Raw genomic sequence first — 12621 nt, 5'->3', positions numbered from 1 at the left:
CTACAAAGCTTTAAGGGAATAAATTACCTGTAAAACAGGTTAACTTCTGCTTGAAGAAAAGTGACTTAATGGCAATTTAAAATGCTAGATAATGAAATGTAAAGAAAAGGCTGCGTAGGGACCAAAGTACTGCTGGGAGAAATGCAGGGAAAACAAATCCTACTTACAAATCTGAGATGCCCAGTCCTAACAGATTGTAATATGAATAGTGTCCAAGTTGGTTCTGTAAAATACCAACAGTATTTCACAACATTTCAGCCCTGTATTGTCAGAAAAAGTCAGTCTGCTGAATTATCAGCTTGTCCTTAATACCCCCTTTGTTTTTTACACTTTATTTTGCTGGCCCAGGGAACTGTGATGGTTCTGAAACTAAAGAATAATTCAAGTGTTTAAAGAATGGAATTAAATTTGTTAACTGCAGTAACCTATTTTGCAATTTCAAATCTATCAGCTTCCTGGTTTTCTCTTAACTTCCCCTTTTTATCCTTTTCCTTTTCACTTCCTGCATTTTCTGTCTCTCCAAGTAGCACTTGGACAGGTGGTATCTCTGTCCGCTGCCTTGTGAGCCCAGGAATTGCTCTTAGTGGCACACACCAATTTACACGCAGTTTGTCACATTCTGCACCTTCTTCCCTGTATCCCCTACTCCCCCCTCCAACTTCTCCCAAAGCTTGCCAGTTTACAGCTACTAAGTAGTTAAATGTAACAATATTTGCATAAGCCGTACTCAATATTCCGAAAGTTAACGCCGTCCTTTTCAGAGTTTAAGTGTGCTCAGATCTTTCTGTATACTGGAAACTTGTGAGTGGAAATTTCAAAAGCAACTCAAGTGTCATCACTAAGACATGATAAATAAAAAAAATCCAAAATAATGGCCTTTGAAGATGCTAACTACAAGAGTTCAGTCAGATCATATTCGTCCATATGATCACAGATCAAAGCATTTCATGCTGCTATAAATATGAAACCAGATGTCTTCTCACTATGGTAAGCTGGTTTTCAAGTGAACCCCTATAAAACAGTGAAAAAGCTGACCATGTCCACTTCAGTGGCTGAAGTACACTTCATGAAACAAAAGAATATAAAAATAAGGCATTTAATTGAAAAAAAAAGGTATCTTACAAAAATTTTATCTTGCTCAGTTCTAGAAACCATGACAGTATTAATAACATCTTAGAAGACAACTAATAGAGTGTTTATTTAGAAGCAGCATAAATCCAAACAGTGCATAAAATTCCCAAGTGTTTATTGTTACAGTTCAAGGGCATATATTACTTCTGTAATTTTGTCCCCTGCCACAGGAACAGACATAGAGCAGCTACAAAATTTGTTCTTTTCAGAACGCTTTTACTACTTTGAAATCTCATCTTTATAATTGGGTAATACAGTGAAGTAGTTCCAGTGATGAATTCCAGGTTTATATAGACTAGATTTCAAAAGAGTAAACTCAGTACCGAAGGTGTTACAATTTTTTAATATTCCCATAAAAGGTGACAAAATAAAAAGTCAATTAAGACAGGCAATATACACAAGACATTTGTAAAAAAAACAGATGTTCAATACAAAAGATTCATCTATCTCTAACAATAAAAGAAAAAGCTTTTTATAAGTTAAAAGTATGGGCCCATGCTTCTGAATGCCAACAGTGAGAGGTTATTATGAGGGTATCTCTAAAGTTTAAATACAATCTGTGCTGGCCAAATTACTTCTGCAATTTTTATAAATGAATGATGGAAGACAGAATTACCTAATACAGGAGCCTGAGCATCAAAAATTAAATCTCTGTTTTTCAATGGTTTATAAGTGTGATTTCTCCCATTTGCTACAAGGATAACATCTGTAGCTTCTTTGGCTGAGGCCATCATCTCTAAATAGAAGCCCCAAACAAAATGGGAAGCATTTCCACTGTTGAGAAATAACCAAGGAGTATAGTTTGGTCAGAATGCCAAACACTACGGAACAATTCTATGCTTACAGAAAAAAACACTCTCTTTCTAAAGAGATGAATGTGAATTCACAACTGTCATCTTTAATTTTAAATAATTTGATAAGTACCACAGTATTGCCAAATCTTCATAAATATAACTCGTTTTGAAATCAAGATGCCAAAAAAGCACAGAAAAATTTATTATTCTTACTGGAACAGCTAGTGAGTTTCTACTTTAAATTTAGATTATTGCTTGAAATGTTATGTATGCATGTGTCATTATTTTTATCAATCCTATTCTCAGGGAAGTGGAGATAGTACCAGGATAAAGTATTGGCAACAAGGCTGAATTCTCTCTTCCCAGCCCAAATACTTCCAAAAGACCTTACATTCTGTAGATAATGGGAAACACCAGAATTTACCCACTTCACCCACATTACTATGGCCTATATAAAGCTGAAGTGTACTTTGTGTCTAGCTTGGACAACAGCCACAAGGCTCGATCACACTGATTGATGTAGATTAGACTTCTATTTCCAGCTTCTTGCCCTTCCAGATGCTGGAGACTGGAGAGAACAGACACCAACACTTCAGCTCCATAAATGGAGGATAAATGAATCAAGTGCTTCACCTCACTTGGCAATGATCTGCATCCATCTGAGAAGCAGCAAGAGCATTGACAAAGCACCTTCCTGAGAGATGCCGATTGCCACATGAGGTTTACAGCTTTAACAGGCTGAGATGGAAAGTCCTCCGGCTCCTGAAAGTTTCAGATCCCTCTCTTAAAGACAGTTTAAATACAACTCTTTGGAGTCTCTGAGCAACACTGAACATAAATGAATCACATGCAGAAAATCTGAAACCATTTCAATCCCTTGGCCAGAAAAACCATGCCGTGCCTGGAAACACCAAAGCAATGATTACAGAAGAAAAAAGATTGACGGTGTTGTTGTCTAATATAGGTTTTCCAGATATGTGCTTGGAGTCTTTTGTTTGGTGGTTTACAACTGTGCCAAGTGTCTGGTCAAAACCTGGGAAAAGATAAAAACTTCATTTAACAAAGCCAACCAAGATGAAGAGAAACTTAGTAACCAAGTATATACACCTTTAAAAAAAAATTTATTTTACTGTAAGAGTGTTAAATCTCTGTAAAAAGACATCATCAGACTAAACTAAGTTACAGTCAGTTTAATTTGGTACCTTCAACGACTGCAGTATATTACCGCAGGCCTGGTTCCTACGGTGTATCACCGTGTCCCGCAGCCATAGGGAGGAGGAGGAGAGAAGATCCAACAGGCAGGAATTGTGCAGCAAGATTGATTTAATTATTTTACAAACCTTTTATAGACTTTTTTCTTCATAGTCTAACTGGACCCCCTTGGGGGTGATTGGCCAAAATCCTAAAACATCCATTGTCAAAATATTTTTCTACTATACCATAAACAAGACTTTTCAAGGTTGCAGGTGGCTTGGTTGTTTACATTCCCTGCTACCTCTTCTGTGAGAGAGAAAGTCTCTCACGGGCTTAGAAAATAACAAAAAGATCCTCACTAACAGCATTTTTGTACCTACAGCAGTATAAACGCAATACTTTACATTAGAAGTTACTTCTTTTGAGAAGTTACACTTCTGTCAAATCTCTCTTTATGTAGTTTCACAGCAAAGAAAGGAATGAAACAAGCTAAATCAGAAGAGGAAAAAGCTATTCCAAGAGTCATTCTAATGCCAAGGATGCTGTTTAGAACAGAAACAACTTATTAGCAACATGTTTTCTGGCAAGATGATGCATTTGTTTTAAAAGGAAAATTATGGAAACAACATTATTACTTAAGCTGACAGAAAACAAGCTCCTTACAAAGGTTTAGTTTATAAATTCTATTTACACAACAATTTTATAGTACTGGCAGCTGAAGTACTGTAGTACTTAGGTAACTTCTTGCTCTGCTCTGTATTATCAATACTTTAATATTGTGCTTCATTAGCTATTACTGTACACACACCATTATGCTATGTTTTGTCCAGCTGCACCTGGACATGCATTCTGTATGCTGATAAAAGCACACCAATTTAGAACACTTGATTTTAACTCACACTGTAGTGATGTATAACTGGGTACATGCACATGCATGCATTTAAGGTTGGAACACTCCAAACCAAATCAGTATATTTTATATTAACCTTTTTTCTTCTTCTTAGATTTGACTGTCAACACTCACAACCTGGAAATTTCAAATAAAGCTGCTGCTTTATTACAAAAAAAATTCTGCACCTCAGACAAAACTTAAAAAACCCCCCACCACAAACCGCCTTGGCAGGTATATAGTTGGTAATACTGTTACCTTTGAAACACACATTTAAACCTGGCTTTAAATAATGCAAAAGAGCTACAGAAAAATCAAACTTCAAGGTCTAATAGTTTAACTCTCAACACTCCCTATGTTTTAAAGAGTAGTAAGTTTTTTGGGGAAAAACTGTAATTAATTTTTTCTAAATATATCCCTCAATTGTACATAAAGTGTGTATTCAGAGCATGAACAAGTAGGTAAAGTAACAGTCCTTCCATTAGCTTTGTTATTTACACAATAGGTATGGACTGGTAACATGGCAAATTTGAATCTTATTCTGCACAGCTATTCAAAGTTTTAAGTAGTAAATGTGGAGGCAGGGGTGGATTTTCTTTCAGAAACAGTGGGTATCACAGGCTATTAGATACACCACATCTAGGAATATTACCAACAGGAAAAACACTGACAGAAAGAATTAGCAGTAGCAGCATGCTGTTTTCAAAAAAAGGGACACAATTCTTTATTCCCACTGCCATATTTATTGTTTTCCAAAATGCTGCAGAGACTAGAGTATTCCTTCTGAGTCCACATTGAAAGGGAATGAAAAAAGTGGGTTGAAGGAGAGACACGGAACCTAAGAGCAAGCATCACGTGATCAACACAATTTTGCTTATATCACATCACATATATACCACAGTATGTATGTGTATAACATAGTATACATACTCCAGCAATGCTCATGGATTTGTAAATGTGGAATGTGCATACTGTCCCTGCTGCAGCTAAAAAAGTAAGTTGCTGAGCATGGAAAAAGTACATTAAATGAAGAAGAAATAGATGCTAATAAATGCAGGCATACATTAGCTAGGTTTACTCCATTCTCTTAATGCATTTGCCGCATTAGGAGCTTGAAACATTGTCTGAGTGTTTAGGTGTTTCTGGTTTAGGACAGAAATATCTAAAAATTCATCAAATGGTTAAACGCTCCTTTGTATTTTGAACCTTCATGGAATAGAGCATAAAAAATGCTGTATAGCCAAATCCAGAGCATCAATAATAGTTTGTAGTTTTCACTGTAATGGCAGATCTAAAGGACTAGTGTCTCACAGGCAGTTTATCTGCATATTCACACCTTGACTTCCAATTAATAACTATACCAACAATGAAACCCGGAAACTTAAGTTCTCTCTGTAAACAAGCTGTTAAACACAACAGTGTCAGATATGGTTTCTAAACAATTTTGAAACATAGGGTATGTTTATGGCTTAAAAGGTTGTCTGTAGTGTTAATTCACAGGCAATGATCCTTCAGAGCAATGAGTAAACACTGAAATAATTCAGAACCAGCCAGTCAACTTTTTAAAAAAATTGCATACAGTCTTTTTATTTAAAGTCACGGCAAGTTTTTGATAAGCTTAACTTATAGGAAACAGTGCTCTACATTATAGGTCTTATGTAGGAAGCAGTGAAAAAATCCAGAAGGGAAACTATTGTTCACATTTTCTTATTTAATTCTTAAATCTGAGCCTGTTGCTAAGACTTCAGAGTTAGGAATGGAGCTTCTGCAGTGACAGCTTAATCCAAGTAAATGGATAAAATTAAGATGACATTTTCTCTTATAAAATGTTACTATAATTAGACATATAGAAAAGGAGAGGGCAGCAATTGCTTCTTTCAAGGTAACTTGTTGGATATCTCTGGTCTCTTTCAGTCATCAACAAGACAATAAGCTACAATAAACAAATCAAAATATGGAAAAGGACCAAGCATCCTTGCTCTTTTTCATTATCAGGTCCATTACTTTTGCTCCCTTTGTCCTTTATGCTGCTATTTCTGTATTCTTTCCATTTAAAAATCATATCCTCAGCCCTTCTTGAAATTCAAGTCCAATTTTATGTTACATTGGGAGAAGGGGGGAAAAAAAGAAAAAAAAGAAAAAAAAGAAGACTCTTACCACTGTATTGCATCGTAGCTCCCAAATACGAATCAACAACTGATCCCAGTAGGCCAGCTGCTGCACCAAACACAATAACGGGCCATTGCGGAGCAGACACTTCCAGATCAGTCACAAAAATGAGTTGTGTTACGAAGTAGGCTATGCCTACTGCCATGCCTCCAAGCAAACTTGAGAGCAGGCCCACTAAAGTAACTGCTCCATTAGTACCTAAACCAAAAAAAAAGAAGCTGATTTACTGGTTTTAAAAGACTTGTATTCATTGAAATGTTTTACATGAAATCAAAACTGTTCCTAGTGATTTTCTCCTCTTATATTCACAAGGCTCTGCTAACTGCAGCTTTCTATAATTCCCATTATGCTGTTGAGCAGCTTAATCCTGTACTATTACTGCCTGTTACTACTCCTTTCCTGTCTCTAGGGCTAGTTCTCTAGAAATATTCACCAGCATTAAGTTAAATAAAACTAGACAGCACACCTCACAATGTCACCCAGTATTTGTCTGCTCTAGGTGGTAGGTTAATAAAAGATTTGCTCAAAAAAAACAGACCTTGAGATGGGCATATTATTAAAGCAATGTCCCCTTTCAGAAGTAGTATACTAAGACATATGTCACCAACACATTTAAAAAGAAACAAATCCATAGACAGAAGATGTTTTACAACTCATTGAATAAAAATCTGAAGAATGCATATAAAGAAAAAGAAATTCCCACGCATTTAAATCCTATCCAACAAGATTTATACCTCTAATCAACTTGCCAGCAAGGCTCAAAAAAAGCACACTGCTTTAAAGCAGCAATGACATCCACCATGGAGACAACGTTTGACAGACAGAAAGTTCACTTTATTCATCCTTGGTAGGATATTAAAAGAAATGAGTGATTTGCTTAAGAAGTGAATTTTCTGTAGCATCTGTGTTGAATATATATGTATTCTACTGATTAAAAGAATGTCTGAAAAAAATCAGTTGATAACTTGTATTCTTCATATTAGCAATAGAAACACTTTGAATATTGCCAGAGATTAGAAGTGACAGCATTCAGGATGATTTTAGATCTGTGGATGCTATGCTCAAGCATCTCATCAACAAGATGCAGGAGAAACACAATTGAGTGTATTCCATTCCAGAGAATGCATTCCTGATAACCTTTTCTAATCCCGTATTTCTGATACTTGTTTTCCTACGTCTTTCTCGGAACTTTTCAAGTTGGATGCGTAATACAAAACAGATTAACAAAATACTAAGAACATGTAGAAGAGGTAACACCTTACCTACTGGAACCTGTTCCCAGGTTGTTATCAATCTTGGTTTGCTTTTACTCATAACACTACCAATCTCTGAAGCCCACGTATCACCAGCAGAGCATGCCAAAGCTCCCAAAAGGGATAAGCACATCCACGATGCTGTGTATTCCTTTGAGAAGTCGATAGGAATTTCACCTGGTCCGTTTTCTATCATATATAAGAGAGCCAGCTCAGTAGGAACACCACCGTTACAGAATACCTGAACCCAATTCCTCTGTCCACCTAAAGTATAAAAACCGAATTTGAATTATTTCAGGCAACAGCATGAGACAAAAGTAAAAGACACATATATAAATTTAAAAAGACATATTCAAAACAGAAACTACATGTCAATTTATTAAACAGAACAAAAGCAAAAGCAAAGTGGCTTGCTAATATTCACAGAGGTGTAGGGCAGTCACAACAGTGTTCCCTATTCTAGGTGTTGTATCTCATCTGACCCTTTGAAAGGAACAAGAACGTGCAGTATTTATTCTCCACAAGGGATCTGAAAGAATTAAAGTATTTTGGCTTACCTTCTTTGTATTCTGAATCTATTTGCTTCTTTATATCTTTTTTCCACTTAGTAAGTTTTGAAGAAGTAACAAAAAATACAAACAAAGACGAGAAGAAACTGTAATTTGCAACTGTAAGGATAAATCCAACCACCAGTCCTACGAAGAAAAAAGAAGTATATAAAGTTCCTTCAGTAACAATGGTCACTTTGCAAAGCAATTAAGTATTTCACATTTTCTGAATATGAAGAGTATCTTCCTGATAAACCTGAGACAATCATGCAATAAGAGATTCTATTGCCAAATTGCTAATTTTATTGCAACTGCTGAAGCATGTGATTTTTAAGACCTTCTTTTGCCACAAATCAGTAATACTGTGCAAAAATAAAAGAGAAGCAATAAAACATCCAGAATCCAAAGAATATGTAATTGAAATTTAAGCACTCTGCCTGAAGAATATTATTGTTTGTATAAGGAGCAGATATATAGCTGTAGCTGTGGCTCTACCAGCAAGTTTATAATCAGTTTGGGTTATCAAATTCCCCATCCAAGGTCTCTAAGATAACCTGTAAAACCCTCCTCCATATCTTAGCAGATGCTAGTTCTCTATTCTTTTCTTCCTTTTCTTTTTTGGTTTTTGATTTTTATGCCACCTTTTTATTTCTGTAATTTTCTTAAGTATTTGAGCTCTTTGATGCGATTCATTTCTATGTCCCCTTTCACAGGGGAGGCCTAATTTCACTCCTCACCATGACATTACAGTTCTAAAGGACTGAAAGAAAAATGGCTGCAATTAAGAGCAAATGCCAGTTTACACTGGCTAGCAGAGCTGTTAAGAGGTAGGAACACAGAAGTCGAAAAGATTTTTGTCAGTTTAGAAAATGCTTCCCTTAACTCTCACAGACAGAAGAAGATTTGCAAAATGGGTGACATGGGCAGGAAGGATTTGAGGCCCTGTTCCACTCCACCGAACATCAATTCAGACAATGTCACGAGACAAGGGTGAATCACCTCATCCAGAAATGTTGCACCAAATTTCAATAAACACTATTGAACACTATGCTGGGCTTTTTATCATGTGGTCAAGAAAAACTCTGTAGGAACAGTCATTTGTTTTTAGTGAAGTACAGATTTAATTTTCTTTTTTTTACCAGGCAAAAAATGCCTAAAACCGTTTCTATTACAGAAAGGAGAACCATGCTCTCTTAACTGATTTCCTACCAGGCAGGAAGGCTGCTGACACAATGGGTTTAGGGTCTTTCTTTACCACTACCTCTGCCATTTCTTTGTTTCTCTGTGAATCCTTCTGTATGTTAAACCAAACCATGTGATTTAACTGCATACTGTACTGAAGTTTAAAAGAATCTTCCAGGTTTATACGAATATAATAATATTAATCAAATCAATTACAAACAGTAGCACAGGATTAACTTGACTGTTTAAACAGGCAAGTGAAAAAAACCCCAGTATGAATTTGGGGTATATATGCTTACGTTTATACTTTATTATAATAGGACAGGTAAAGTCTTAAATTGCAAACAATAAAAAAGACCTTTAGTTTACTAAATGTTTAGCTTAAGTCTCAGAAAAAACATACCTCCCAAAGCACCACTGTGATCAAGACTCTTCTTTTTAAAACCCTGTGTAACAATAATTAGCGGAACCAAGACTGAAAAAAGCCAGCGCCACGGAGAAATGGGTCGTAAAGTACCTGATAAATCAAATAACATGGTTACAGATGATCCTCATAAAACTTTTTTTATGTCTTCATGTTCTGAAAAGTCATTATTTCCTGGTATATACTTAAATTTCAATCTTAATAGAGATTAAAACTTTTAATCCTTCAGAAGAAAGATATTCATATGAACAGAAGAACATATATCTGCAACTATCTACTCAATTTTTCTATTCAGCTATCAAAAGAAAATATATTTCATGAATTAAAATTAATTACCAAAAAATAGCAAAATGTGACAAGAAATAAATATGGTGATACTTTCCATTCTAAAAGGGATTTATGAACTTCAAAAACTAACATTTGAATTTACTGTGATAGAATTCCACTACCAAAAAAAGACAACCAAGGCAGTCTGCTAGTTGAAAGTGAGCATGACCACTTTATGAAACAAAGCCCTTTCAGTTCTTCTGACCTTGATGTAAGGCTCTTTAAAATATACTTTGAGCTGATGACTGTCTCAGCAAGATTTGAAGCTGACAGTTTTCGTTTGAAAAACCCACAAACTTCTAAAAGCTAAAGCCAACAGTTAATGTAGGTTTTGAAATTAAAAACAAATTTTTTTGAGAAGTTATTTATTACATCTCCTATACAAATACAAGACATCACAAATGTTGCATTAAAGTAAGTCTCAGTCTTCTGAAAGAAAGATTTCACACAGGCACATAGGCTGGAAAGATAAACATGATGGTTTTCAACAAGAACTTTTGTGTCAGCAGTACCCCAACCTTTGCACAAACACGGGCCCCCTGGTGCAAAGCAGGACAAACGTGTCTGTGAAGTCACAGTAAAACACTCATTGCAATGTAAAGATTCACATGAAAAAATTCTCTTCTGTGTACTGAAGAGCCACAAGCCATAGTGGGGGTCTTGCAGCCCAGGGCTGAGTCAGAAATTCAGAAGACAAGCACTGGCTGTGTATGAAGAGCCCCCCAGTGCTGTAGCCTGGTATTGCTTATCACAAACCAAGGCAGCTCTTGCTGCAAACTTGAGTATGAGCAGTACTGGAACATAAAGGGGTTCCTTTTGCTTGGCTAACAAACAGAATTTTCATCTCTTCAAGGTCATTTTTAAACTAACCTTTTTGGATTTCCTTGTAGGGGAGAAAAGTATTTGTATTAAATTACTACTAAATGTAAACAGTTAAGACTAAGATAGAATCTACAATAAAACAATGAATGCGTTCTTTGACACTCTGGTGTCACTAACATCTGGCCCACTGTTCGGTGCTTAAGAATTACTATAAACTGTATATTAATAAACGTATGATTGTAGTATTTTTACATTTATGTTACGGACCGTGAATTTCACCCCTTTTACGGGCTGAACCTATTAAGCCCATTAACTACTATATGCTTCATTCACCACCTTGAAAAGCCAATGTCTTTCCACAGTCTCAGGCAAATGAACACAGAAATTTTATGTCCTTCTTGTTCCATAACCATTCCATACAAAAAGGAGGATTTGTCCACAGTCTTCTCCTTTCTATTAGGCCCTATCCTGATTCACCTGATACCAGGTCTCCCCACGCTATACTGTAAATTCCCACTCACATAAGAGAACAGGGACTAGAATATCCTAACCGTCAGAAAAGCTGTACCTTTAGAGAGCAGATACACATAAATGAAGTTGCATGTTTAAACTTGGGGAGCTACAAATGACACAAATAGCCTGGTTGTGAAGCCTGCTCCTGCATACTTTCTAAATGTCTGGCATCTCACTACAAGCCAAAGTAGAAGTGTCCAGACAACACAGATTTAATGCTGTACCAGAACTAATACCCCATCCTAAAACATGAAGCACTGGAAATCACTAAGCAGAGACATGCAACTGCCTCTACAAAAGTCACCTGATACTGGTGGGGTATTTATTATAGCTTCTTCTGGATCCAGGGTGACACTAGGCAGTTGAAGGTGTTCCTACTGCATCCCTAGGCACTCTCAGCAACACTGCAAAGACACCAGAGCTCTTCCTGCATCAGACTGGTTGAGGTCTGAATGACAAGTCATTACCTGTCTCAGAAAATCAGTCAAATTCTTCTAGGCTTAAACTGATACTGCAGGCACTATCAGGTGCTTTTGCACACTGCTGTAAGAATGGTCCTAGAGCCAAAAAGAAAGACAACGGAGAGAACTTGTGTCCCTGCAACTACACACAACTAAGTCACAGCCAGCCTGAGCTGCCTGAGCAGAATGCTGAGCTGACAGTAAACACCTAAGCCAGCCACTCCATGCATACATCCCTATCTTTATACCATTTCCTGTTTCTCTGTTCCTCGACTAAGGAAGTCTTCTCACATTCCCTGTTCTGCATGTTGCAGATGCTGCTGATACCTAAAACAGTTTTGAAAGCTAGCACATTCCTCTAGTACTGTCACATACTTTCCCTGATAAAGAGAGATCTCTGTCAGCTTGGACTTTCTTTTCACTTCTTAATTTTTATTTGCTTTCTTTCAGAGATCACAAAGGATACCAACATTTTAAATTCTACGTGATCCCTGGGCGGAGCTGCAAATAAGCGGCTGTCAGCATCTTCTAAACCACTATTACCTACTGTCAGAGGTGAGGTTATCAGCTCTACTGATGAAGGAACGGGCTGTGCACATCCCTCTTCCCATTTTTTGTCTCCTGCCTGGAGAGGCCGGAGGGGAGGGTTCGCCCCTGGCCGTGCTACGCCAGCCCGTCCCCGGCCTTTGGACTCACCGTAGTACGTACTTGCAGTCATGGACACGATCCAGAACGCCAGCGAAATACAAATGAGCAAGTTCAGGATGACCATATTCGCCATCATCTTGAGGTATTCTCTGAAGAAATCCTCCTGGTAATAGGACATGGGAAGCAAGAAGGAGAACACCTGCTGGGAAAGCACAAGGCGCAGGGCATCAGCGACACCGCCGCCACCACCTTCTTCTTCTTCTCTT

The 12621-nt window shown here is 37.0% G+C and overlaps 1 protein-coding gene across 4 annotated transcripts in view; it reads right to left on the bottom strand.

The window, feature by feature from the left end:
• Positions 1 to 1173: 1173 nt before the first annotated feature.
• TMEM19 (transmembrane protein 19) overlaps positions 1174 to 12621 on the bottom strand; it is a 21312-nt gene continuing 9864 nt past the window's right edge. The window contains exons 3-8 of one of the 4 annotated variants that reach the window (XM_017733242.1): positions 12404 to 12554; positions 9564 to 9677; positions 7988 to 8125; positions 7440 to 7694; positions 6166 to 6375; positions 1174 to 2958 (exon numbers count right to left, since the gene is read on the bottom strand). In XM_017733242.1, the coding sequence (XP_017588731.1) occupies positions 2795 to 2958; positions 6166 to 6375; positions 7440 to 7694; positions 7988 to 8125; positions 9564 to 9677; positions 12404 to 12533 (1011 nt within the window). In that variant the 5' untranslated portion in view covers positions 12534 to 12554 and the 3' untranslated portion in view covers positions 1174 to 2794. Of the gene's footprint in view, positions 2959 to 6165; positions 6376 to 7439; positions 7695 to 7987; positions 8126 to 9563; positions 9678 to 12403; positions 12616 to 12621 lie in introns of those variants that run through there. The other 3 variants (XM_017733241.1, XM_008632815.2, XM_017733243.1) reach the window with 3 other exon arrangements.

This window comes from Corvus brachyrhynchos, unplaced genomic scaffold, assembly GCF_000691975.1.
Source record: "Corvus brachyrhynchos isolate BGI_N302 unplaced genomic scaffold, ASM69197v1 scaffold32, whole genome shotgun sequence".
Lineage (NCBI taxonomy): Eukaryota > Metazoa > Chordata > Aves > Passeriformes > Corvidae > Corvus > Corvus brachyrhynchos.
Note: the sequence above shows the minus strand (reverse complement) of the source record. Positions and strands in the feature narration are given on the sequence as shown.